Genomic DNA, 26851 nt, shown 5'->3' with positions numbered 1-26851 from the left:
ACCCCAAGGAGCATAAGGAAAGGCTCTAAATCTCATGGAGGAAATAAAGTTTAAACCAGAAGCAATTTCATCTTCATCCATTTTGTCAGTCCTAGTGGATGTAGAGGTTTTCCACTTGCCTGACAGATGCCTTAGGATGTAATTGGTTTTAAAATTAAGGGTTTCAAGTATCACCATGTGCTGTACATGGGATTCTATTGTTCAAAATGGCCATTTTGACAAGAGGAATTAAAACCCAAGATTAAATGTACAAAAGCAGCCCTTGGTTCACAAGGGAGGAAGTGCATTTTTCAGAATAAGGCCCTAAAAAGAGTGATGCACCCTCAAAATGATGGCACCATTCAAATTTCTGGTGAGAATGTCCTGCTGAGCTGAAAGGAAAATCTCTTTTGTGGAATTTCGTAGACATTGGTGGGGAACCAGAATTCTTCCTTCATGAAAACACAAAACAACTGAACAAATGTCCCTGTGGAATCAGGGAACTGAAAGCACAGCAACTCCTGCTCAAAGGAGAGGCACATGGCAGAGCTCCTGTGCACTGCACATCGTCCACATGGCTTCCCTGGGGCCTGACAAAGTGCAAAAAGGCCACTGGGAACCTGGAGCTTTGTGTTTGTGGAAGAGAAAAAAGCCAAACACATGCCCAGAGCAGGGGCACAGGGGAAAAAAAGGAAAACTGCCTTTTGAGGGTGCTGATGCAAGAGAAACTTCGAGAGGGTTGGGGGTTTTTGTTCAAATCCTGGCTTTGGTCAAAGCACTGAGCATAAAAATGTGTGGTTTATTTAATCCAGCACTCCAGGAAAGACATGCCTGCTTTGTAATTAAACAGAACTTCATCAAGGCAATGTCTCACATCATTCTGTAACTGCCTTCTAACACAGACAACCCATTAATCCCCAAACTGCCTGACAGCTTGAATAAAAAATAGAATTAAAATAATCCAAATAACAGCACAAATTGTGTGGTTTGGGCTCCCTTGAAATAACTGCTGATTTCACAAGTGCCTGAGAAGGGTGTCCCAGTGTGAGCCAGGCAGTGCAGCTGCTCCTGGGGATTTATAATTCTCATTTGAATTTCTATCACTCTTCCCATCCTGTCACCCTGAGCTTCAACTTCTCATGTCATTCAATTGCCACCACCCCAAGCCTGGGCAGACTGAGTAATCAAGCCTAAAAAATGACTTTTTGATGTGTTTGTCAGGCCCAATCAAGAGCCACATGATAACAGAATGGAGCCCAGCACAAAAATGTGGTCCCTGTGCTGCAGGAGGAGGGCTGGGCTAATGTCACCTGTTTGGGAAATGATAATCTCATGAAGGGGGTGATGCTGGTGGCCTTGGGTGACTGACAGCACTGCTCTGGTGCTCCTGTTGATTAATTGATTGTTTGTGGGGTTATTTTAGTTGAAGTTTAGCTCTTCCTGGTTCTTTGTAGGCTCCTTGTGATGTTCTTTTTAAAGAAACACTGTGCTGTTGTTAAGCATAAAGTGAAGGTTTATAAAACAATTCCCTGTCAGGACCAGGATTTTATAAGCACAGGACATTCCACTGCACAGCACATAAACTCACCTCTACATCACAAAGGAAGAAACTCTCCTGCCTGTAGCAGCATGAAAAGATTTTCAACCAGCCTGGCTTCACCCAGGGGCCAGTCCAGCCTAAATGTGGGATGATGAATTATTTGGCCTTTCCTGGTTTGTGCCATCTGGCTGGAAGGAAAAAAGGGAAAAAAAGGTGAGTGATACAGAGCATAAGAGGACTGCACCTATCACATAAATCAGCAGCACCCCAAACCACAGCACACATCTCCAGCCTCTTCTGTTTGTTTCCCTCATATTTATATCCTGTCAACGTGTTCACTCGCTGGGACTTTATTATATAATAGTTATTACTCTTCTTTTAAAAGCAGATTCTTGGCTGGAAATAGAGGAAAGAGGAAAGAACTGGAAAGAGGAAAGCACTGGAAAGAACAAGAGAAATGCTGCAAGAAAGAAAGGAAAGGGAGGAAGGCTCCATGGGAAGAGCACCTTTGGAGATGGGGGCACTTAGAGCTGCAAGACAGCACCACACAGAGAGCAAAATTGTCCTTCCCAGAGGAAAACCATTCCACTTATTCCACTTTGCACAGCTTGGCTTCAGCTCTCAATTAGTGGCTTTCAGTTTTAGCTTTGTTTTGAATGTCTGTCACCACTGAAGAGAAAATCAGCACAGACTAACATCTGCTCAGGCCAGGGATTCGCTGCCCTGCCTTCCCTTGGAAGGAAAAGGGTTGGTAGTGCTGCAATGCTGGTGCAAACCTGCTAATTAGGAATTCACACTCTTGCATCTGATTTAGGGATTGCAGGTAAAAGACAAAGATGATGAAAGTTCAAGCACAACTTCTTTTAAAATCCTCATTTAAAATCCTGTTTTCCCTCTTTGCTTTGGTGTCCTGTTGGTTCAGACTCTCCAGGGACACCTTCCACTATCCCGGGTTGCTCCAAGCCCTCTCCAACCTCGCCCTGGACAGGGAAATTGTCCCAAAATGTACTTTTCCCTCTGGAATGTTACATTGTAAATGTCAATGTTTCAGCTTTTTATTCTGATTAGGATTGAACATTTTTGATAAATAATCTGTGAAGCTCTGCCCAGATCTCAGCTTTGGCCAGTGTGTGCAGGTGACCAGGTGGGGAGAGAGAACTTTTCCAGGGGTATCACTTCTGGAATTTGGCCATTACAGCTCTTGTTCAGAGTGAAGTAACAGGAATTTCCCCTGTGTTGAACCAATCCCTGTTTGAGGGAATCCCTCAAACACAGGGATTGCAGGATTAGTATTTCAACCAATTCACTTGGGAAATCAGAGAAAATTCTTGAAATACAAATGTAGACACACAAATTATTTCTTGATAGGCTAAGAGAAAACCAGCTTGTGACACTTTCTCTTTCCAAGGGTTTTAAATAAAACTTTAAGTAAAATATGGGGTAAATATGAAGCCAGAGATGCCACCTTGTCACGTTTATATGTTTACAATATTGAGCAGAATATTGTACCAGATTCTTTTTCCATTTATTTATCCCTCGTGTTACTGCACCATTTTTCAGAAAGGTTGAATTTTAAACCAGCACAGAATAGCTGTATTTAAACCTACCTATTTTGGGATAGTAATAATGAGTCTTCTGAGACATTTGAGATTCAAAAATTCAGGACAACCACTCAGGGATCTGCTCAGCTCCCAGCCACTCTTTCTCACTGATGGGCAGCATTTAGGCACTTCCAGAAAAGGCTACTAGAGTAAGAAAATGAGACCTGAAATTTGGGAGAGCACTGTTAAATGCCAGCACGCCAAGGGAGCAGGAAATCCCAAAGAAAAGATCAGGCTTCCAACTATCCAAGTTTGAAAGGACAGGGATTATTTAGTGCAGGGGTGGTGGGGAGGAACTCTGGTCACAGCTCTCATGGGTGAAGACAACAGGAGAGGGAGGAAATAAACTGTTCTCTGTGTCTGCAACAGCTGTAAAAGAAAATAGAAAGGGTTAAATTGCAATAGTAACGGATTAGGAAACTCCCTAAAGATAAAGACAATTCAACAGTGGAAGAGACTGAAGAGAGAAGCTGTGGCTGCCCCACCCCTGGAAGTGTCCAGGGCCAGGCTGGCGGGGGTTTGGAGCCAGCTGGGATGGTGGAAGCTGTCCCTGCCCATGGCAGGGGGTGGAATGGGATGGGCTTTGAGCTCCCTTCTAACCCAAACCACTCCAGGATTCCCAGATTCTGTGATTCCACATTTTACATTTGTTTCCTGTCCAATTTAAGTAAGGCCATGTTTGCAAGGTAGTGATTCATACTCTTGTTTCCTATAACCCTTATTCATTTTAACAAAAATATCTATTTGTTCTTCCTCCCTCAAACCCACCTTGCAATCTTCAGCAATTATTGCTCTTCTAAATGAGAAAAATGTGAATATTTCCATTTGCAATTAAAATACACTTCTGAGGTTTGGAATTATTTTATTTCACTGTCTAGTTTCTTCCTTCTCCTCTTTCAAACATTGATTTTTTTTTTTCCACTTCAGTCCTTTCTAAGTTTTACTTGGAGAAACTGTATTTTTTAATCCCAGATAATGTGCCAAGAAATGCCAGTATTCCTTGGGTAGTGGCCTTATTAATGATGGCATTTGGGCTCCTTAAATAACAAGTACCAGGCAGAGGAGCCAGGATTCAGGGTCTGCAAATCTGGTTAGTGCAGACCACGTAAAAATAGCAACTTGTTTTTCTTTTTCACACATTTCTTAGTGCCACAATGGTCATTGAAACTGAAAGTGTCATTTCTAAATGAACAGAAAGATACATAGCAAAGCCTTGGGATGAAAAGAGTTCTCCCCACACATAATAGCTATTAATGTAAAATTAAACTGAAGGGTGAGACAATGCTGCTTTAAATCCCATTACATAATAGGCAAATTCCAAGCAGGAATAGGGAATTTCCATTTGCAGCTCGCAGGAGTGAATTTTTGCCCACAGCCCATGAGAATCTTCTGCTAAATCTCAGTATCTGTGATGTCCAGAGAAGCACAAGGACACAGGAGACCTGCACAGGAAGGAGCTGATCCCAAAATCCTTCCACCAGAGGCAGAGGCAACCACAGCAGCTCAAAGAACACTCAACATCTGCTCCAAAATAATGGAAAAAAAATGCAAAATAATGAAAGCAAAAGAGTGGTTTTCTGTAGAAGCCTATTTACAAGTTGAAGATTTTATTCCTTCAGCTTGATGATCGGTGTCACAAAGTTATTCTGGTCTATTTTTTAAGTCTTCCCATAAAGTAGTCCAAGATTTCTTTGTAGTTGCTTCTGTACCCCTCTGACTGCACACTGAAGCTGCAGTGGCTGACATTTGCTGGTGACAGGCAGAACACAAATATTATATTTTTTTCATTCCATTACACAACATCTTCTGCAGCAGATGCCAGGCAAACTGCATGGAGTTTGCTGCATCCACTACAGCCCTAGTGCTGAAAATTCCATGTAGGAAGCTACATCAGCATTCCATGTAAGTTTATAGATTGTACAACACACTCTTAATTCCTGAATGGCAGGCACTTCAAATAATTTAGGAAATTACATTTAGCAGTAATTATTTTATTTACCTGCAGTGAGGCAGGACAGGGTAGGTTTCTCAGTTTTATTCTATTGCTTTCATTCAATAACTGCTTTTTAACTTTGAATTGTCAAGTCAATGGCATTCAGAAGAACTCCAAATAAGCAAATCAATAACTATAAAATGATGAATATCCCTTCTGTTCAGCTTGGGAAGTCTTCACACAGATTTGGCTAGAAGGAAGACTTCCAAAACATCTGCACAATGTGCAGGTCAGAGCCAAGGGGGCTGTTTTCACTGGAGGCAGCTCAGGTTGCTTCCCACAGAAACCCACATGGATCAGGATCCTTCCTGGAAGAAACTGTCACCAGCCCCCAAAGGACAAAGCACAGCCCCTGCCAGGGAATAACGTGGCCACACACCTCGTTCAGTGCCTCACCTGCTGTGGAAGCTTCCAGACTGACTCCTGGCTCTGAGTCAGCTCCTCATTCCTGTAAAAGGCCTTGGCTTGCATCGCAAGGCAGAGGATTGAATCCACAGCCATATCAAACACGGATTCTCCAGCTGGGAGCTGCTGTGGCAGCCACGTTCCTGCGGGATAAAGCAGTCCAGGAGGCCTTGGAAAGAGCTGCAGACAAAGCATTTTCAGCCTGGGGTTACCTTTGGAGAACAGGTACATCCAAACCTCTGGAAAACTCTGCAAACCCTTTCTGCTGATCTCCTTCACCTTGCTTGTGAAGGGAACATCCCATTTGACTCCCAGCTCTGCTGTTTGTGTTGATTTTGTGGAAGATACTCAACTAGCACCATGATAATAACAAGATCTAAAGATGGAATGCTTTTTTGGTGGAGTGTTACTCCCACTGAAATGCACACACACTTTGTGTTTCTCTCCCTCTATCCTCACGTGTGAGATGAATGAAAACAATGTCAAACTCCCACTCTGGGAACAAAACATGAACACCCGTGGCTGTCTCCCCGTGAAATGTTGTGACTAATCCAACCCCAGGAGTTTTTCCCTTGCTCCAAGGAACCCTCAGGAGCCTGGCTTATCTCCCCTGCCAGAACTCAGCTGCCACGTCCCACCTGCCAAAAAATCTTCCAATCTCAGCATTCCCTCTGTTCTGACTCCTCCCAGGGCTCCCACGGGAGGATCAGGGTCTGTCTGCAGCCGTTGTTCTCTCTGTCACGTCTTGACCAAAAATAACAGATGCCCACGAAGCTTCTCCCTCATAAAAACTTTTGATAGCAGCTCTGCACACTCTCCCTGTTCAAAAATTACTGCTGCACAGAGGCAAATAATATCTATTTCTAGAATAAACCAAGCCTGGAGACCCTTGTACTGTCCAGCACATGAATAGCAGGGATGTCCTACCAAACAGTGCACAGAGCTATCACACAGATCTCTAAATTACTGTTTGTTTGAACTTACCTGAACCCTGTGTCAACTGAACTGGCCTCAAAAAACGAGCTACACAATGCTATAAGTGCTCAGACTGCTGAATCAGGGCTACAAAAGGGCTTTGCATGGGTCCAATGTTGAGTGGTCATCCATTACATGGAAAAATATGCTTCTTCCCAGACAGATTTAATAGGATATAAAGCACTGGTGGTAGATCTCGTTTTACTCCAGGTCTGAATAAGTTTTTCCTGCAATAGCACAGCACATTTATTATAATGCAGTAATATGTTAAATAATTTAATCTGATCAAACAGGTAAATAAATGCATAGAGCTCTATCTCTGCTCAGTTGTGCACAGTCACTGTTCCATGAAAAGCAGACACTTGCAATGGGAATCCCCACAGCAATTATCCACTAAAACTATTTAACATTTATCACCACGTCTTTCTCATTAACATGATTTATCTCAGCAGCACGTCCTTTGCTGCACATCCAGGTACAGCTGCCTGTGACACTTTGTGCCTCTGAACGGCCTCAGGGCGAGCTCTGAGGGGACTGAGGATAAAATTAGGCTGAGAAAGAAGGATCAGTTTTCCTCTGGATCTCCTTTTTTCCACACAAACTGAGGTGTCACAACCCTTTTGCTTTACTGCCTCTGGAGTCCATAAATCCAGATTTGAAGGGACATACCTGCTTGCTCATGAGTTCTTTGGGAAAAGCTCCTTGCGAGGTGACAGGATTCCTGCGAGATGGTGACGGAGGGGGGGCAAGGGGAAGGGAGAAAGGGAAATCATTCTGTGAGGGGACAGACAAAATAGGGGCGAGCAGTGCTGCGGAAGAGGAGAAACAACCATGAGGGAGAACGTGAGGGACCAGCCCTGGAGGGAAATGGGGAGTTTCAGAGGGGCCCAGTAAGCCAAGCCAAGAGGATCGACAAGGAAACTGAGGAGAACAGCACTGAGGGAGCAGCTCTCGGTCCGGGCGAAGTGTGGAGGGAGGTGAAGGGCTGAGGGAGATGCCATTGCATGAGGGTGAGACGCCGGGGCAGTGCCAGGGGTGAAGCCCTGAGGGGACCGTCCCTCGCGGCGGGACGAGCGAGGGGCTGAGGGGAGCAATCCCTGAGGGATGAGGCGAGGCGCTGAGGGCAGCGCCCCGCGGTGCGGATGAGGCTCTGAGGGGCGAACACCCGGCGCGGGTGAGCCGCTCCCCGGTGCGGTTTATGCGCTCCCCGCTGTGCGGGCGATCCGCTCTCCCTGGCGCGGGTGAGGCGCTGAGGCGCGATATGAGCGCGCTGAAGCTCTGAGGGGAGCGCTCCCGGTGCGGGTGAGGCGCTGTGCCCGGTGCGGGTGAAGCACCGAGCGGAGCACACGCGGTGCGGGTGAGGCGCCGTGCCCGGTGCGGGTGAAGCACCGAGCGGAGCACACGCGGGGCGGGTGAGGCGCCGTGCCCGGTGCGGGTGAAGCACCGAGCGGAGCACACGCGGTGCGGGTGAGGCGCCGTGCCCGGTACGGGTGAAGCACCGAGCGGAGCACACGCGGTGCGGGTGAGGCGCTGTGCCCGGTGCGGGTGAAGCACCGAGCGGAGCACACGCGGTGCGGGTGAAGCACCGAGCGGAGCACACGCGGTGCGGGTGAAGCACCGAGCGGAGCACACGCGGTGCGGGTGAGGCGCTGTGCCCGGTGCGGGTGAAGCACCGAGCGGAGCACACGCGGTGCGGGTGAGGCGCTGCCGGCAGCGCCGCCGGTGCGGGCGGAGCGGCGGGAGCGGCCGGGGGGCGGAGCTCCGGCGCTGGGGGCGTGTCCCGGCGCTCGGGGCGGCGCCGCGGGGCGCGGGGGGCGGGGCCCCGCGGGCTGGGAGGGGGCCGGGTGTATTGTTCCCCGCGCGGTGCATGCCGGGCGCGCCTCAGCCCCCAACATGGCGTCGCGCTGTCAGCGGTGTGTGTGAGGCGGGCGCGGGACGCGGGGCTGCGGGCGGGCACGGCGGCTCCCGGAGCTCCCCGGAGCGCCGCCGCCGCGGTGGCAACGCGCCGCTCCTCGCTGCTGCCCGCCGCGCCCCGGCTGTCCGGCGCCCAGGCCGCTGGGGACGCGCCTGCCCCCGCCCTGCCCCCGCCATGGGCGGGTAGCGGGACCCGCCTCGCCTCAGCCCTGCGGAGCCCCCCCGCCCTCCGCGCCATGGGGTCCCCGGCGGCCGCCTCGGCGGCCGCGGCCACCGACTCGGCGCAGTGGCTGTCGGTGAAGGAGGAGACCATCTTCCTGCACGACGGGCTGATCCGGGTCACCGACCTGGCCGAGCTGCCCAGCGAGATCATTGGGGTGGCCGAGCCCGGCGACACCGAGCTGGAGGTGAGGCGGCCGCCCGAGCTGAGGGGAGGGACGGGGCAGGGCCAGGGGGTGAGGGGGAGGATGCCCTCGGGAGAGGGGCACGGTGGCAGCGGAGGCCTGAGGCGAGGAGGACGGGGGATGGGAGATGGGGGTGCAGGGAGGATGACTGGGGGAGGATGGGGGGCCGGGATGGAGGATGCTGCGTGCGGATGCCGGGTGAGGGATCTGGAGTCCGGAGCCAGCCGGTGTCGAGGCGTTCTTGAGTCGATCTAATTTATTAAAGATAATAATGAAAGTGGAGCTGGGCAGGAGGATGGTGAGGTGCTGATGGTAAATGGAGGGTGAAGTATTGGTGCGTCCTCCTTGTTTTGAATCGGAAAGGTTTGGAAATCAGAGCCGCACTCACGGATTTCAGCGTGGCCTTCGGCCCGTTTATTTTTATTGAAGGTTTTGTGTTTTCTTGCTGTTACTTTTAGACGGTTGGTAATTATCAGCCTTACAACGACATGTTCAGAGGTGCCCGGGTGTTTTATTCAGCTGTTGACAGTGATCGTTGTTAAGGAGCCAGGAGGGCAGCCCAGATTTTCATCCCAGCTTTTTACCTTCCCAGAACTGCCCCTGGTGTTGGCTGCAGGCAGGCGGTGCAGCTGTTTTATCTTAGGAGGAGCCGCTGAAGGACTGAATGTCACGGATTATAGGTTGCATCTATTTGGTAGACTGCATTTTTTTTCTTCCCCCCTGTGTGCCTCCCTTCTCCTCTTTCACCCCACCCTCCTCCCCGGCAATGTGGCTCGCAATGACACAGGGGCATTGTCACCGGAGCTGAGCGGTGGCAGCGGACAGGGGACGCTCCAGCCGGAGCGTCACCTCCGGGCTCTGTTTGGTCCGAGGAATTTTAGGCCGAAAAACCCCTTTTAGTGAAGCTTTAGCTGCTGTCTGGGCTGTTGCTGAGAAGACCCCCACGAGCAGTCCTGACAACATTATTGTTCATCGGGTGACGTGGAACCTTTACGGGCTCTGGGGAAACTTCCCCCATCCTTATCTAAGGAAAGATATTTTCTGCAGGACGTGCGTTTTCTGTCCTGTGTGTTGGGACACTGGGGAATGGCATGGAGAAATCAGCTGCTCCCTTGAAATGGGTGTTGGCAAATATCACATGAAAAGGAAAAGGGAGATTTTTAAGGTGGCTGACTTATCTCTGTGTGTATAAACATGGAATGATTCTCCCTTGTGATCAGAGTTGCTCTGGCTTCAGTGCAGTTTGGATGCAAGAAAATATTTTGATTCCATGGCATAGTTCTAGAAGCAGCATTGAGTTTAAAACCTGTGCTAGAAAAATAATGTGCTCCCGCAGCATTTTTCATGTTATATCATAAGAAAGGAGGATATCCTTTAAAAAAAAAAAACAAGACCTTATTTTAAGGTCTTGCCAGCCAGGCCAGAAGTGCGTTCCAGCCTGGAACTTGACACACAGCTTCACTTGACAAACACTTCAGCTCTGGAGAATTTTTTTGTTAGTGTTAAGAATGTTCTAAAACTCCAGTTGTTTGGGAGAGATAGGAATGGAATTGGTGCTACTGTGTCTTGTGCTTTATGACATTTATTATAACAAGTGTTGCAGCAATCCAGTGCCACTGATTCACCTCATTTTTTCTGCTCCAGAGATTCTTTTCCTGTTTATGTTTGCAGTGCAAAACTTTTAAATAAATAATTAAATATGACTTTTTGCTGTTGTGCTTATTTTTGATAAGTACTGATTTTGATTTATTTTGATCTTTATTCTTAAGTCACAGCTTATGAAAGCCTTTTATTTCCATCCACTGATAGAATTGATGATCACAAGCGATCAATTTCATTTTCAGATATCTGCAAATTGGTTTAGAGTTTGGTATTGAGGGGGAAGGGTTTTAAAAAATGAAATTTCACACGGTGCAAATGTAAAATATTTAGCCTGTAACTTTTCTGTGCCTTTTTTTAATGCTGTTTTCATTTAAATAAGGGGTACTTTGGTGATGTGGAATGGCTTTGAGGAGCCATTTTGTGGAAATAGGTGCACACATCTGATTGACATGTGGCCATGCAACCGACTGCTACACAAGAGCTCATTTACACTCTTTCTACTCCTACTTGCAGTGTAATAAATATCTTTGAAAATGGTCCAAACAGAAACCTCTTGGGATGTGCTATTGGCCAAGGGTAGGAGATGCTGCAGCTGCTGCTTTGATTAGGAAACTTCTTTAATTCACTTCTTGTGCTTCATCAGTGGTGGTCAGAAGCCTGGCTGAATTTCGGAGCTGAAGTGCTTAATTAAAAATGTATAATGTTTAATACTCTAATGGATATTTTTTTGGGTGGAGAAGTATCATTCTGGTCTGTTTTGCCTAAATATCCATTTAAGGAGTGTATTGGTGACTAATGTCAGTGTGTTTGGATGTGTTTCCTTTGTCCTTCTGTTCAAAGGTTCTGTCTATTTATAAAAAGAAAAGCAGAGGAAAATATGTTACAGTGCTGGTGGTATGCCAAGAAAGGCTTATGAAAACTTACTCTTTTGTGTTACTTTGACTCCCATGCAGCTTTGATTTTGTATTTTTGTGTATTTGTATACACTTTTATTTATACATATATACTTTAATGGTATGTTACAAGAACCTTAATCTTATCTTTCAACTTGTTCTAGGAGTATGTTGAGTTTTAAAGGGTGTGGAGGTTTTTGCTCTGTTTTTATTTTTCTGTGATGATGTGTGCCAGCTTCTTAGATTGTTTCAGCATATTTACAGAAATTCAGGGCTTTTTTTTTTTTTAATTTGCTAGAATTTTGTAACATTATGCATGAACCAGCTGCTCCTGGTGCAGGTTTCCCACTAAAATCCTCTAGTCAGGAGAGACCTGGATTAGTCGGTGATTACAGAAGCCTTTGGACCTTTATTTTAAAACCTTTCACACAGAGAAATCTCTGATGGAACAAAGTCTTCTCCTTCCAGGAGACAACCCTCAGTGACAGAGCTTGAGGTGTTACCATGACATTTTGGCTGGTCAGTGCCCACCCAGGAGGGACATTGAGTGCAGAAGAGCTGTTCCTTAATGTGGCCCAAAGGGAACTGCAGCACTTCCAGAATGTTCCCAGCCGAGCTCCTTCCCTGCAGTAACCCCGGAGCGTTCAGGGTTTGTCTGGAGGAGGGGAGCTCCCTCAAACCAGGCAGGTTTGATCTGCCAGCTCTGCAGAGTCACCACAGAATCCCAGAGTGGTTTGGGGTGAAGGGACCTTAAAGATCATCCAGTATCCCCTCCTGCCATGGGCAGGGAGCCTTCCTCTGATTTTCCCATGGAGCTGGGAGCACAGCTCCTCTCTCAGTAGCTGTTGGGATCATGTCTGTCCTCATCTGGTGTTTGGACTCCTGTTGAGGTCTGTTCTGTAGGACTGAGTGAGGTGCCACTGGGCAGGTGTGGCTCTGCACTGAAAATAGTTACCTTTATTCAAGTGGAAGGTAAAAAAAATAAACAAATAAGGAAAAAGTGGTGGCCTTTCTTCTTCCCCTCCAGCGTGGCCTGGGCTGGCTCTCCACAGAGAGGTTGAAGAGCTGAAGTCCAGTGCTCTTTTCTCAGCATGTGCCAGTCCTGTGACTGACTTGTGTTTGCCATAAAATGATTTAGACTGGAAGGTTTCTGCTAAACTTGGAAGTTTTCACCCATTTTCCTCCCGGCCCAGAGAAAACATTTTGTCACTTTTCCTTGATTGCTGAAGGAGAGAGCAGTTCCCTGCAATTATCTGGGTCAGTGTTTCCCAAACCTTTCTACTTGTGACCTTTCTGCCATCTACAAGCGTCACCTCTGTCATGCTGAAAGTCCCTAATGCCACCATCAACAATTGACTCCTTCCTAAGTGGGTGACCCTTCCTGGGGTTGTGACCTCTGACTTGAAAACTGCTGATCCAGGCGTGTGGCAGGCTTGGAACACCCTCATCCTGCCTGTGCATCCCCTTCCAGTGCCCCAGGGGTCCTCTGCCAGGACTTGGAATTTATTAAACTTCTCTAATGTGGACCACTGTGCCTCTGACTTTTGAGTTTTGAAATTGTATTTTAGGTAACCTTGTAGAGAAACATTAGGAAGCTTCTCAAGGATGATTTTGCAGATCTGTTTCCCAAATATAGATCTTGTTACCAATTGCAGCTTATTAATTCAGTGATCTGCACTCTCAGATGTTTAAATTACAAAGATTTTTCTTTACCTTTTGCAGCTGTTTTCACCTACTAAAACAGTAAGAGCCAAAGAAATATTTTAATGAACAGAGAAACAACACTTTATAGCATTTTATTTATTTACAGCTTGCTTGTTCTCTGTAATTCATCTCAGGTAGGAAGGTTATTTCATCAATTTGTATGATTACAGAAATTATTTGGGATGAAATTGGAAAAGATAGTGGTGTCTTAGTGCTTATTTGTGAGCAATGAGATTTCTAGTGCTTCCACAAAAGAAAATAGTTTCTGCTTTTAGCTGAGTAGTTAAAAACCTGCACTGCTTCACATAGGACTCAGCAGAGGCTTTGAACAAGAGGATAAGGTTAAAATTTCTTGGAGCAGAAAAAATTGGAACAACCTTGAGACTTGTAGTTTTTAACTGCAACACTAAAGCGTGGTGTAAGGTGCAGCAGCTGCTAAAACATCAGGGAGAAAATGCTCACACATATTTATATATTTGGCATGTGGTTTAGCAAGGAAAAAGCCCCTTAGAGAGGGGCTAGGAAATGTTTTAGAAGAAATTAAGGTGGGTTTTGCACCAAGGCAGCTTCGTGCTGGATGTCCCAGAAAATGCCAAGAGCAGGAAGGCTGTTCCCCAGCACAGTGGGAGACAAGGACACAGGGTTGTTTATGGAGCAGGTTCACTTGGGATGTGTATTTCAATCTTCAGGGTACCTTTAAAACTGTCACTTGTGCTCTTTCTCTTACAGAATAATCCATGCTTTTTGTAATTCAGTCTTTTTACATTGTTTTATTGGTGTTTCTAGAGATAAGAGCCAGGTAAACAAGTGGTGCTGCCTCTCTGTTAATTCTGTACAAGAGGCATGACCTTATACCGGCAATGGGGTGGTCAAAGTAATAGAATTAAATTTTTTCATGCTGCTTTTAAAGATACTCTACAATTTTGAGGTTGTTTCTGTTTTTCTGTCTGGTTTGTACCTCCTGTGAGATGGGAATAATCCATGTTTAATACTCGGGATGGGTATAGGGATGTAATTGATCCTGATAAAGGTTCCACCATCTTCATCTTCACATGTGAACTTCAGCCAGTTGAACTCTGGAGAGAAAGAATTAAATGTTGTTGGGGAGATTTAGAGGCTTCCCTTTCCAATATGCAAGTTCAGGATAAAAACCCCTCTTTGTGCACAACTTCATTGCTCCTCAGTTCCCTGTGTAGCAGAATCAAAATACACACCCCCTACAGGCACCAGTGAGAGGACAAGGGGCAGGAATTGTAGCCAGAGGAGAAAGCTGCCTTTTAGTGACAGCTCACATTCAAATTTACTTAATAGGGTCATAAAACCTCAGGCTAAAACTCCTCATGTATATTAGCATGTGTTAATTGTACTTGGTCTGGTATTTACTGCCAGCAGAGAAACATGTTGCCCTGAAAGCAGGGAATGTCAGCCACTCCTTTCTGGAGCAGATTTGGCAAAAATTCTGTTTAATGGGAAGAATTACCTGGGTGAGGTCATGTAGTGAGATGCAAAAGGACAAATACTGGATACAGTGGGAAAGATGACACTTCCCCATAGTTCATCTAAAATCAGATACCTCTTGTGCTTCTCGACGTTGAAGAAGATGTCAAGGATCAATTAAAGTGGTTGAACTTTGGCTCTACCGTTTTCTAATTAAAATATTGACTAAAATTGATTTAAAAGATCAAACAAGGAAATAATGTGTAAGGATAAGATACTGTAGAATTAAAATAGTGACAATTAAACTATTTAATGATAGGTTTTAGTGATATGTAAGTAGCTACTTGGTTAACCTGTTCTATGATGTTTGTTACATCCTCTTCATCCTCTCTGATTCTGTCCAAGCCTTGTTAGTCAGGAATGTTTGGAGTTGGGAAGTGATGGATCAGGGACTGGTTCAGTGAGGTTTGTGTGGGGCTGGGTTTGGTGCCTGCCCCTGACACCTCCCCAGGTGTTGCACAGGCAAATATCGAGGCACCCCAGAAGGGTGCTGGAAATCAGTCCCAAATCAGAGCTGCAGCTCAGGTGTAAATCCTGAGGCAGCCCAGAGGCAGCAGGAAAGGGGAATTTTACCTTTTATAAACACTGCTGGTTGTGTTGTTTTTATCAGAATTTGTGAAAGAACGTGATGGGGATTTTCTTGCATTTTATTTTAACTTGTTTTGACTTCAGATAGTTGGAAGATGACAAACTTTGCCTGGAGATATCCTGGCAAGGGCTGGGATTCCTGTGTGGATCCTTTAATGTATCCAGAGGGAAGCACTGATGGATCTGGCTGGGGCCAAGTGAAGCTCTGGCACTGTTGGGATGGGAAGGGCTGGATTTGGCTCCCAGGGAGAGCCAGAGCAGTTCCCTGGGATGTGTCTGAACCCTGGGAGCTCCAGGATGTTTGTCCCAGCCTCACTGGGAACATTTGGTCGTCAAGCTCCTTTCTGGAGGTAGCTCTGAGTACTGACCTCTAGTAAAAAGGCTTTTGAGGAAAACAGCCTTTAATTTAATCTGCTGAAGTGTCCTGTACAGCAGATGACCTCACACCTTTCTTCTAATATCCTCTTGTTTTCTGGAAGTGCAAATGCCTGCTTAGACCCTCAGGTGATGTTGAATAATTAAGATTTTTTTCCACTGGTTCCATAAGCTGTGTATGAAAATCAGATGATGTAAACTGCGTTATCAGAAGTCTCGAAGTCCCATTTTGGAATGATCTTGTAAATCTGTTGAAGCTGATGTACTTCCTGTATCATTTACCCAAATTAGTGCTCATTTCCCTTGTGAAAGACTGAGGCAAAATGCTCTTACCAATCCCAGGCAGACCATGCATGCTTTTAAAGCAAATTGGGAACTGTGGGATCAGGGAGAAACTAAAACTTCAGCAGGAAAAGGCTTTTCATCAGCAAAACTGATGACACTGACTCGTCCTGATTGCTACAAGACAGACTCAGAGCTGTAGAGCCATATCAGAGGCAAAAAAAAATTTAATTTTTCTGTTAATCTGTGGGATTTGAGGAGCAAGACATGCAACACCAAGTACATCACAGCTTGTCTTTTGTGCTGGTATCTTTGTTATTAACAAAGACCACAGACCTGTTTTCTTTTAGCGTTTAACTCTGAAAATGCAAACATTAATTCTCTTTCTCCTCCATTTCTGCAGCTTGTTGTCACTTAGTGAAGAATCCATGAGTTTCGTTCAAGAAAATCAAAAGCCAACTGTTGTAGAAAGGGATTCCATCTAGAACGGGAAACAAACTTATTTTTGAGACAGCAGAACACACAACAGGAGGTGGTTATTTTAAATGTGTAATATGTGGTTTAGGAATTAATATTCATAATCTCTTGGAGAAGTTAATGAAAGGAGGTTTATTAGGTATAAGGAGCTCAATACAACATCCATTCAAGTGTAATTACGATGTGAATTCCTTTCAAGTGAACTTTTCCTGGCTCTAGTGGTCAAAGTGCTACAGCAAAGCTGTTTCTTTGCCTTTAGTCAGGGCCTGTGTGGGTCTGGAAGATGTGATTTGTCCTGCAGCATTTTAACAAGCTGTTCAGGAGTCTGCAATTAGCCAGAAACATTTATTTCATGATCTCTATGACTGCTGCCTGCAATTAAAAAACCCCACAAAACAAACAGCCCTGGATGCCATTCCCCATGGCAGCTTTGTGTCTCACGTTCCCCTTCCCACATTTATATTTATTTATTAAATGAGAGAAGGACAGTTTTACAGCATAAAGATGGGCCAAAAATTGTGTTTGAGAGTGGATGAGATGAGGCACTTTGGAATGTGGCCAGAAGCCCTTTGGACACCGAATCCCTTTGGACACTGGATCCAGAGTATCAGAAAATGCTTCGCTCATGGCTTTCCTTGAGCTTGCCACAGCTTCAGTGACTTTGCTGATCTCCACTGCTGTTTGCTGGAAGGAGAAAAGTTGTCTGTAAATTACTTAAAACTCTGAGTTTTCCAGTCCCAGACTGGGTACTAAACCATAAATATATTTCTGTGTCATGCTTTACTTGTTTTCTTCTGTTCCAGCTTGGTTTCCAGTTTTATTTAGAAGTGCCAAAAAAGCCTCTTTCTTCTGTCTGAAATGATGAGGAGGAGACTTTTAGGGTTTTTAACTACAGCAGCAACTTGAAGTATTTTGAGAAAGGTGTAGCTAAGTGCAAGATGATAAAATTTAAGAGAGAAAAAAGCAGGGGAGGGAGAGAGTGTAACAGAACTCTTGGTAAGTTGAAATAAACTGGTTGGTTTGTTTGTTTATTTGAAGAGCTCCAAAACTAGAACAAGCGTGTTCTTGTTACACATATTAGTGACCTATGAGTTTTCATAGAAAGGCTCTAAACCCCTGGGACCCTCCAACCTTGCAGTTCTTTTGAAGTTTTTAGCAAAACTGCCTCAATTACAGAAAAAAGCTCCAGAGGAGGGGAGTGTTTGTTTTCCAAGCTACTCTTTCACGTGTGTATTTTTCTTTACAATCTGTGTTGTTGTTGTTGTTTATTGAAAGCTTAAAAATCCCTGTCAGCAATCCCCAAACCTGGGTTTGGTGAGGATGCTGGCTCAGCAATAACAGGCTCACAGAATCCCGCAGCACTGGGGTGGGAAGGGATCGCTGAAGATCCCCCAGTCCAAACCCCTGCCAAGGCAGGGTCACCTGGAGCAGGTGACATGTCCTGAGAGAGAGACTCCACACCCTTCCTGGGCAACTGTCCCAGTTCTTTGCCATCCTCCACGGACAGAGATTCATGGGATTCCATGTGGTTTAGTTTATGGCCATCACTCCTCATCCCAAGATGGACACAACACCGCTCACCTGTTCTTTGGCTCCAAAAATTAAAAATAATACCCCTCCATCTGCTGCAGAGAACAGCTGATCTAAAAATCACACCACAGCCATATGAGATTTTTTTTTTTCCCCCTTTAAAACCCTCTATAAACACCCACTTTCCCCTTTACAGATCCTGACCTTTGAGACCAAGAACCCGACGGAGCTGGCGGAGCGCTTGCGCTCGGTGTGCGGGAACCAGAGCAACGCGTACGCGCGGCTCCTGGAGTACCGGCTGAACGCCCTGCGCGGGCTCTGGAACGCCCAGCGCCAGCTGGCCCTGGAGGAGCAGCACGACCGCGAGAGCTCCGGGGACGAGGAGGCCCTGGCCCTGCTCAAGCGCCAGGGCTTGTTACAGCAGCCGGAGCAGGCTCCCTTCACCTCCCGCATGGGGCTGCTGCTGGTGTTCCCGCTGATCCAGTCGCAGAGCAGGACGGACCCTTCCCTGTGTAACATCACTGCTGAGGTGCTGCTCAATTGCCTTCGGGACTGCCAGCCCCTGAGCCTGACCAAGGAACCGGCCGACTGCCTCAACGGGATCGAGTCCCTGCTCTGCTCCTGGCTCGAGGACACGGCGCCCTCCGGCCAGCACATCCCCTACAAGCAGAAGGAAAATGCTGCTGCTGCCCTGGTTGCCTTGGCCTGTGCAAGGTAAGGGAGCTGAAATAACAGAGAATCGTGGGATTGTTAAGATTGGATGTAACGCCCTGGAATTCTTAAATTCAAGGGTTACACTGAGGTTCTTGAGGTTTGGCATAAGGTGAAATCCCATCCAGATGTTCTCTAAGTGGTCACAAGCACACAAAAGTTTACTGGCAGAATAGAGAGAATTAAGGAACTTTGGCAAAGTCCGGCCATGATTCACCATTAACCATATCCCCAAATTCCACATCCATGGTTTTTGAACCCTTCCAGGATGGTGACTCCAGCACCCCTGGCAATGCTGTGCTTGGTGTTCATTCTCTCTTTCCATTGAAACAAATCAAAAATGATGTGACTGCACTGGTGATAGTTATTTTTAGCTTGCACCAGCCTTTCTCTTTCTGATATTTAAATATTGGGTTGGAAAGGGTGAAACTGCTAAGCATTTCTTTTTTGCATGTGTTTAGCATATGCAAAAGCAGAAGGATCTGGGTTAGCAATGCCTCGTGTGCACATTGCTGCTTCTACTGCAGTGAGCTGCTCTAGGAATGGTTCCAAATGTGTTTATCAGGGAGAAAAGTTGTCTCCTTTTCCCTTTGTCCTGCACCTTTCTTTGGCTGGAGAAGGTGGAACTGCCAGGTTTCAGGGCAATTCCTTTCAGATTTGATTTCAATGTTGTCTCTCAAATGTCTGGAGGTATTTTTTAATTTTGTTGCCAGTGAAGAGTTCAAACATTGTAGGTTAAAATGCCCCTTGTCCTGCATGGGTTTGGCATCAAGTGATTGAAGATAAATTGGACATATTTGCTTTTAATCAAAACCTACTATTTTGAGAGGATGGGGCTTGGGGAGAGGGGGAGGAAATACAAAACGTCTGCAAAGCCCCATGAATGTGGCTTAAGTCACAAGGAGCCTTTTAGAAATGTTGGCTTGAATGTTTCTCCAGGTCACAGCCTTGTCTGTGAAGTTTAACTCTCGTTTAAGATGTTGGAGTTCCCAGGATATGGCATGATTTGCTTTAGGAAAAGGTTTATTCAAATGAAACCTACTTAATTTCTACTGCATTTGTTTTAATGAAGTCAATGAGAAATTGATGGTATGTGGCAAATTATTCTGTCCTGACAACTGCCTTATCTGAAAGGCAATGTACTTGAACATAGCTCAGAGAAATTGGATTTGATAAACACAATCTCATTTCTTTTTTTTTCCCAGATGTCAATTTGCAGGAAATATGGGATGTTCTGTTGCAGCTGAGCTAAATTTCAAGTAGAGCTTTTGAACTTCAGGTTGATCTTTTATTTTCTTTGCAAGTCTGCCTTGCATTGCTTAGAGAGTTGAAATATCCCATTGTGCTTTGTTCACATCTGAAAGCCTCACACTTTTCCTTTAAATATCTAAGTCATGTGTTGAAGAAAAAAACCTTGAAAATGAGACTATTATTGACATTCCTAGTTGCAATCTTGGGTGCTTCTTATTGCTAAAAAAAAAACTAACAGGGTAAATATTGCTTTAAATAATTAATTGAGGTGCTTTAATGTGTTTGGTGTCAATTTTCTCCAGGCTGAGGTTTATCAGTGAAAGCAAAGAGCTGAAGATGTCACTGGGAAAAACAGGGATTGGGGTGTGGAGGAGGGAAGTTTGGGAGCTGACTGACCACATGTGACAGCAAAAGGTTGGATTCAGCAGAGTGCAGGGCAAGGACCTCTGCAGCTGATCCCTCCTGTTTGTGAAGAAAGCAGCTCATAACTGCATGACCTAAGGCACAGCCAAATTCTCCTCCTTAGGTGGGCTGTAATGCCTGGAAATAAAGCTACCACATCTTCCAGAAAATAGCCCTGACCTTTAAAACAGAAATGCTAAAGTACAGATTTTTAAAGATGTCTGGATCTTCCAAATTTGGGGTTGTGAGGGGAGACTTCATCCCAATGCACAACTTCCTCAGGAGGGGCAGTCAGGGGCAGCCCTGATCTCTGGGACAGGGACAGGACCCATGAACAGCTGGAGCTGTGTCAGGGGGGTTTAGGTTGGAGATCAGGGAAGGTTCTGGGCACTGCCCAGGCTCCCCAGGGAATGGCATGGCCCTGAGGCTGCCAGAGCTCCAAGAGTGTTTGGACAAAGCTCTCAGGGACAGCCTGGGATTGTTGAGGTGTCTGTGCAGGGCCAGGAGCTGGATGATGATCCTTGTGGTCCTTTCCAACTCGGGATATTCCATGATTCTATGAAAAGAAGTCAGAATCTTGATAAGAAGTGGATGGGTCTGGTCTTTCCTATTTGAATTAGGAAAGGCATCTCCAGGTGGGAGTGCAGCAGCCCTTGCTCACACTTGGGCTCAGCCAGGAAGATCCATGGGTTGCACTGGAGATCTGAATGTGATTAATCAGCTACGAGAAGTCCTGAAAGAGCTGCCTCAGGAGCAAGGTTGAGGTGTTCTATCAGAGGCCTGGGTTACCTTTATGAACCTGTTGTTGATGACCCAGCCTGTGGCTGCTGCTTTGCCTCCCTACTGGGGCTTCAGCCTCTTCCAAAAAAGGTGGTGGAGTTTAGGCCAGAGGTTCCCCAGCATTCTGCCTGCCCCCCTCTTTCTCCTTACCCTTCCTCCCCAAAGAATGAACATCCTCCAGGAAAGAGATGCCAGTTAGAAAAGAAGCTGGTGCCATATCATGGCTGTGGTTCTGGGTGTTCTCCATGGCTGCTGTTGTGTGTGCTCAGTCTGACTTCAATAGACATCTTTAATTCATGTTTTTCTTGTCCTTTTAGAGGGTCGCTGAAAACCTTTGTTCATACAGTGCATCTATTACAGAAACAGACTGAGCTGGGGTCCCTGCCTGTGGCTGATGTTCTCTACAGGTTTGTAGAACTTTTCTCCTTATAAACTTTTCCAGCAGCTCTGAAAATATGTTAAGTGCATGTAGGGAGGAATGTCTTTAAAAGTGACTAAAAGGCTTTAGAGTTATTGAAAGCTTTAGGGAAGATTTAGTCATGTGCAGAGGACTTTAGAAAATCAAATCTAAAAGCATTGATTGGGTTTTGGGTGTTTTGTTTTTATTTTTTCATTAAATATTGATGATTCCTTTAAATGGCTTATGAACTCTGACAGAATAATTACTTTAAATACATCATTGTCTTAACTTTTAATTTAGCTAATTTTTCCTACCGCTATTCTGTATAAAAGTTTATTTTATTTTCTGCTTAAAAGGTTGTTGCTTTTGGAGGGAGGCCCTGGATCCCCCTCCTGCCTGCTTGGAGGGAAGCACATCGTGTCCTGGGGCTTTGAGGACATGTTACCTGCCCCTGATGCCAACACTGGTGCCAGCAGTGAGAATAAAGGTGAATTATTTCATTCTTGTCACTATCAGCAGAGGAGGACAGCATGCTTTAAGGCTGATGATTGTTTAAAGATTAATGTAAAACTTTAGAGTTGGGGCCCAAAAAATGTTGCTTTTTGATTGCTGAAGAGCAGCTGCTGATCTAAACTGTCAGGCTGTGGGGAACAGTCCAAAGCAGTTGATCCAGTGACCCTTCCTGACTCCAGTGGGAATTTTTCAGAGGGCTCAGACAGAGTTTGGATATGATCCCCTCGTTAGAGCATAATCACTGCCCTGTGCAGTATCCCTGTGTTCAATAGCCAGCTATCAGTGGCACAGCAAGTTTATTTTTAGAAGTACAAGTTCTTTGGGTTTTTTTTTCCCCCCTCTTCCCTACTTTGCTTTTGTTTCTACAAAAAAAGTTCTTTTTAAAATGCTTTCTTTTGTATTTCTTTTCTTGAATTAATTCTCAGTTTTTACTGTTTTGTTTGCTTACTGTTTCTGTAATAAATAAAAGTTCACATGGCTTTAGTAATATTAGTTCAAGCTTTGGTGACATTTAATGCAATCCATAGGAATTTAAAAATCTGAGTTGTTATTTTAGGCTGCCTGCAGATTTATTGGAGACATCTCTTTTTAGGTGTTTAGGCAAGAGAGTGAATGGACTTTTCTTTCCTAAGCTGAGTGTCCAGATCCTGTGAACTTCAATAGATGGACTGGACTTGTGTCCTATCTTGATTATTAATAATTACTGCTCTGTGTTTCAAATACATTTTGTCTTAATTGAAGTGTTCTGAGGTGGAAGGATCTGAGCAGCTTTGGAGAATCACAGAGTTTGGCAGAAATGAGATCAAGGCTCAATATTAGATTCTTCCTCTCTCTCACACTGTGTGAGACCATCTGGGCACCTCTGAGGCTTGAAGGAGATGGGAAGAAACCACTGGTTCTGCTGGGCTGTGCCTGTGTTACAGCAGCTCTTAGAGCACCAAATAATAAATTCAGTATTAAAAAAAGGGTTGGTAGTGACCTGCCGTGAGCACCTGGTGGTTTCCATGGGGTGTAACCCCCAGGGAGAATTCCCAGCTGGAATGTTACAGCTGGAATGTTACAGAGGTGCTCTCTGCTGTCCTTGCTCCTGCTCCAGATGCAGACCTGGGCCGGTGCCTTGCAGCCGATGGGCTCTACCTGTACACGACCAATTCCGTGGGCAGGGGAATCAGCAAACTGGGGTCAGGCCTGCACGGAACCCTGAGGTAAGGGACACTTCAGTCTTGGCTGTTCTGCACAGCTGCTGAAACCCAAAAGGTCCTGTTTTGGGACACCTCTTCCAGGAGCTTGGAAGGAGGTGATTTCTAAGGTCTCTCCCAGCCCAAACCAGTCTGTGATTCCAGACTGGAATTGTGAATTTTCAATACAGTGAATTTTCATTAAATGCTATTTTAATGTTTTTGGTTTCTCATCTGAAATTCTTCTTGAGTGTGTTTTGTCTAAAATTAAAGAACAAGTTGAGGTTGGAAGGGATCTGTGAAGGCCATTAGTTCAACCTCCACAGCAGCAGAATTTTAGATTCAATTTTATTTTCTAGTGTTTAGTAAGTTGGTTGATTGTCTGCTGAGAGGGATATACTACAGACCAGTTCTGTGACTTCTTATTTATAGCTGAGTTTGTGAGTGTTTGTTTGCTAATTATGTCATTCATTAAGTAATTAGTGCAGCTGTGACTCACTGCACCTCCTTGCTTCTTCATTGCTTGAAAACCACAAGGCTTTTTATGCTTAAAGCCTTTCACAACAAAAATCGCTGACTTGAATGTAAGTTCAGTCAAAGTTCAGCACTGTGGTTGCATTGCGGTTGTTATTTGAAATAAAACCCAAAGAAGCAGGGCGGGGTTGAAGGAGTTTGAACATCCTGGTGGGTTTTTTCCAGGGGGTTTGTGTACTGTCGGAACGAGGAGCTGGAGACGGGCTGGGTGGCTTTTGGCAACGGCAAACTCCTCCATCGGCCCGTGTCCTTTGATAGCAAACCCCACTACCTGTTCCAGCTCGTGGATCAACATACCCTGCAGGTAAAGGGCACAGGGTTATGGGACAGGAGCAAAGCAGGCTGAATGAATCACACACATTTTAGCTTTAATTAGTTTTATCTCTGAAGTTTCTTACTTTGTGAAACGGCGTTTTTCTAACCCCGCCTTGAAGCGACTGGGTGGTGAATGTGTAAGTTATGGTAGAGATGTTACTGTTTCAGTGTGTCTTTTATATATAAATATATGTATTTATCTATAATCACACTGTTCTATATTATGGGGTACTGGTAGAGCTTGTTCAGCCTGGAGGAGACTGAGGGGAGACCTCAGCCCAATCCACAGCTTCCTCAGGAGGGGCAGCTCCAATCTCTGCTCTCTGTGAGCAGGGACAGGACCCAGGGAACAGCTGGAGCTGTGTCAGAACAGGGTTAGGTTGGGTATCGGGGGAAGGTTCTTCCTCCAGAAGGTATTGGGATACTGCCCAGGCTCCCCAGGGAATGGTCAAGGCTGCCAGAGCTCCAGGAGCATTTGGACACTGCTCCCAGGGATGCACAGGGTGGAATTGTTGGGGTGTCTGTGCAGGGCCAGAGTTTGATAATGTTCCCTGTGGGTCCCTTCCCACTCAGGATATTCCATGATTCCAATGTGGTCACTTCTTAAAGCAATCAAACAACAGCAGAATGGACTTTGTTTTAAATCAAGAATGTGTTCTTCCTGAGCAGCTTTTTGTTCTTCCCCTGTCCCAAAATTCAGGTGTTACTTCACATTTGGTTGTGATAAACAACTGTTGCCCTTTGTAAAACTGGGGTAGTTTGTTTACTTTGGGATTTTTCCTGCTGTGGTTTTAGGGATGGATATACACATTTATGTCCAGTGTGTTGCCTGACACTGAGAATGTTTAGATTCCCCTTCTCAAGTTTCAAGCAATGTTTGAGAGAAGTTGCAGAAAGTAGGTGACTCAATAGGATGTGTATTTTCCTTGTGGTACTGTGGGTTTGTTCTCCATCATTAGAGAGGAGATAATCCTTTTATTTTTAGATAGGTTAAATTTGAGATCTATGAGCTGGTTTGGATATTTGGCAAATATCACAGAATAGCTGTTGGTAATAAATCAATGTAATGCTACCACTAAGTCCAATATTAAGCCTCTTGTGCACTAACTGTATTTGATCTCTATATATTTTTCATGCTGTTCATACTTGTAAGGCCAAACTGCAAAATCAGACCTGTTAAGATGCTTTCTGTCTCATAGGTATGTCAGATAATCCCAATGCCAGTAAATCACTTCCCAGTTGGCAGCACTATGACCACCGTGCATCTTTCTTCAGATGGCACCTTTTTCTACTGGATTTGGTCTCCTGCAAGCCTCAACGAAAAAACCCCCAAAGGCCACTCTGTCTTTATGGATATTTTTGAAATTATAGTAAGCAAATTGTGTGTTTCCTACGCCTGATGTTGATAGCATAACCCAGTTTAATTAAATATCAGCATTTTTTAATTGACATATTAGGTTTGGATATTTATGGGCGTGATCTGAATGGATTTATGTGAAATAACTGAACAGAACAGAAGGTGGACTGTCCAATTCCATCTCCAGAGGATTATTATATTTAGCAATATGATTCTCTTGTAGCATAAAATGTGTTTTTTATGTCTGTATTTCTGCTCAGCAGAGGAGGATGGAGTGGGATGGTGGAGCTGGAATTGGGAGGCTGTAGTAGTACAACTCATGGAAAATCCCTAACACTCTAAATCACATCTTCATTAAGAGATGCATTCTGCAGTAAAACATCCCCTGAACATCATGGTCTGAAGAAATCATTGCTCACACTTTTTGCCTAGAAAAATGATTGAGCCAAATGATTTGCAAGTGAAACACCACTAAGAAAATACAAGAGGATTATATATTTTTAAGCAGAGTTTCCTAAATAAACTCAAGTTTACGACAAGCAGTTCTGTCTTTAAGAACAGGCATAAATAGAAGATATCCTATTAAATATTTCAAAGATGTTAGATATCTTCTATTAAATTATTCTATTGAACCATGAAGTCACAAACAAAAAAATACTCCTGTCTTGCTTTCAGAACTTTGTTTTTGCAAGACCTTCTGTCAGCAAAGTTTCACTTTGTGTTCCTACCTGATACAATTTGGGTGATCTCTCACCTATGGGTTCCAACATCTAAAGTATTTCTTTCCCCCCCCATTTTACCAGGTAGAAAATGGCATTTGTATAGCAAATCCTCTGCAGGAAAGAATTATCCTGATGAGGAAAGAGGGGGAATCTGCCAAGAGCATCAATGAGATGCTGCTGAGCCGCCTGTCCCGGTACCGCGCCTCCCCCTCGGCCACCCTCGCTGCTCTCACAGGCTCCACCATCTCCAACACCCTCAAGGAGGACCAGGCAGGTCAGAAACACTTCACTTTTCATTTCTTACCACACACAGCATCCATCCTGCTTATTGCTGACCTATTAGGACAGGTTTAAAAAAAAAAAGGTGTGATTTTTCTTTTTTCCCCAAATACGTAGTTGGAAGATCAACACAGTATTTGCTTAATGCTGGAATTATCAGTTCATTTGCTTAATGCTGGAATTATCAGTTCCTTTGCTAAATTAGGATTGTGAGGAAAGTTTAGGGATGGAAAACGGGAAGCACCCTTTTCCAATTCCATTATTGAATTAGTTTGGGGAATCTGGTAGTTGCATTTCTCTGCTTGCAGCTCAACTGGGCTTCTAATTGGTGTGTAAAAATGGCCTGCAGGTTAGAAAATGGAATGCTTGCTTCACCGGTCACTGGAATATTACAAATCTTAGGTGATTTTGCACTTTTTTGAGTCATCTGCACAATGTTTGGGTATTCTTTTATGGAAACAACCCAAGTTAATGAGGGAATCTTGAATGAGCTGCACTGATGCCTTTCAGGATGATCTGGAGCTTTATTAGATTTGTCTGAAGATTTTATCGTGTTTATCTTGAATTATTTCTCTTCTTCCTTCACAAGTACATGAGTTTTCTTTCTTCAATTTGAGACAATTGAAAGTATTTCCATAAAAATAAATTAT

The 26851-nt window shown here is 44.9% G+C and overlaps 1 protein-coding gene across 2 annotated transcripts in view; it reads left to right on the top strand.

Annotated features, from left to right (window-relative positions):
• Positions 1-8599: 8599 nt before the first annotated feature.
• HECTD4 (HECT domain E3 ubiquitin protein ligase 4) overlaps positions 8600-26851 on the top strand; it is a 65892-nt gene continuing 47640 nt past the window's right edge. For both annotated transcript variants that reach the window (XM_053993702.1, XM_053993700.1), the window contains exons 1-8: positions 8600-8814; positions 17956-18473; positions 21221-21310; positions 21660-21790; positions 22913-23021; positions 23694-23832; positions 25043-25213; positions 26004-26196. In XM_053993702.1, coding sequence (XP_053849677.1) covers positions 8644-8814; positions 17956-18473; positions 21221-21310; positions 21660-21790; positions 22913-23021; positions 23694-23832; positions 25043-25213; positions 26004-26196 — 1522 coding nt within the window. In that variant the 5' untranslated portion in view covers positions 8600-8643. The remainder of the gene's footprint in view (positions 8815-17955; positions 18474-21220; positions 21311-21659; positions 21791-22912; positions 23022-23693; positions 23833-25042; positions 25214-26003; positions 26197-26851) is intronic.

Source organism: Vidua macroura, chromosome 18, assembly GCF_024509145.1.
Source record: "Vidua macroura isolate BioBank_ID:100142 chromosome 18, ASM2450914v1, whole genome shotgun sequence".
In the NCBI taxonomy this organism is placed as follows: domain Eukaryota; kingdom Metazoa; phylum Chordata; class Aves; order Passeriformes; family Viduidae; genus Vidua; species Vidua macroura.
This window is presented reverse-complemented; position numbering and strand designations above follow the sequence as displayed.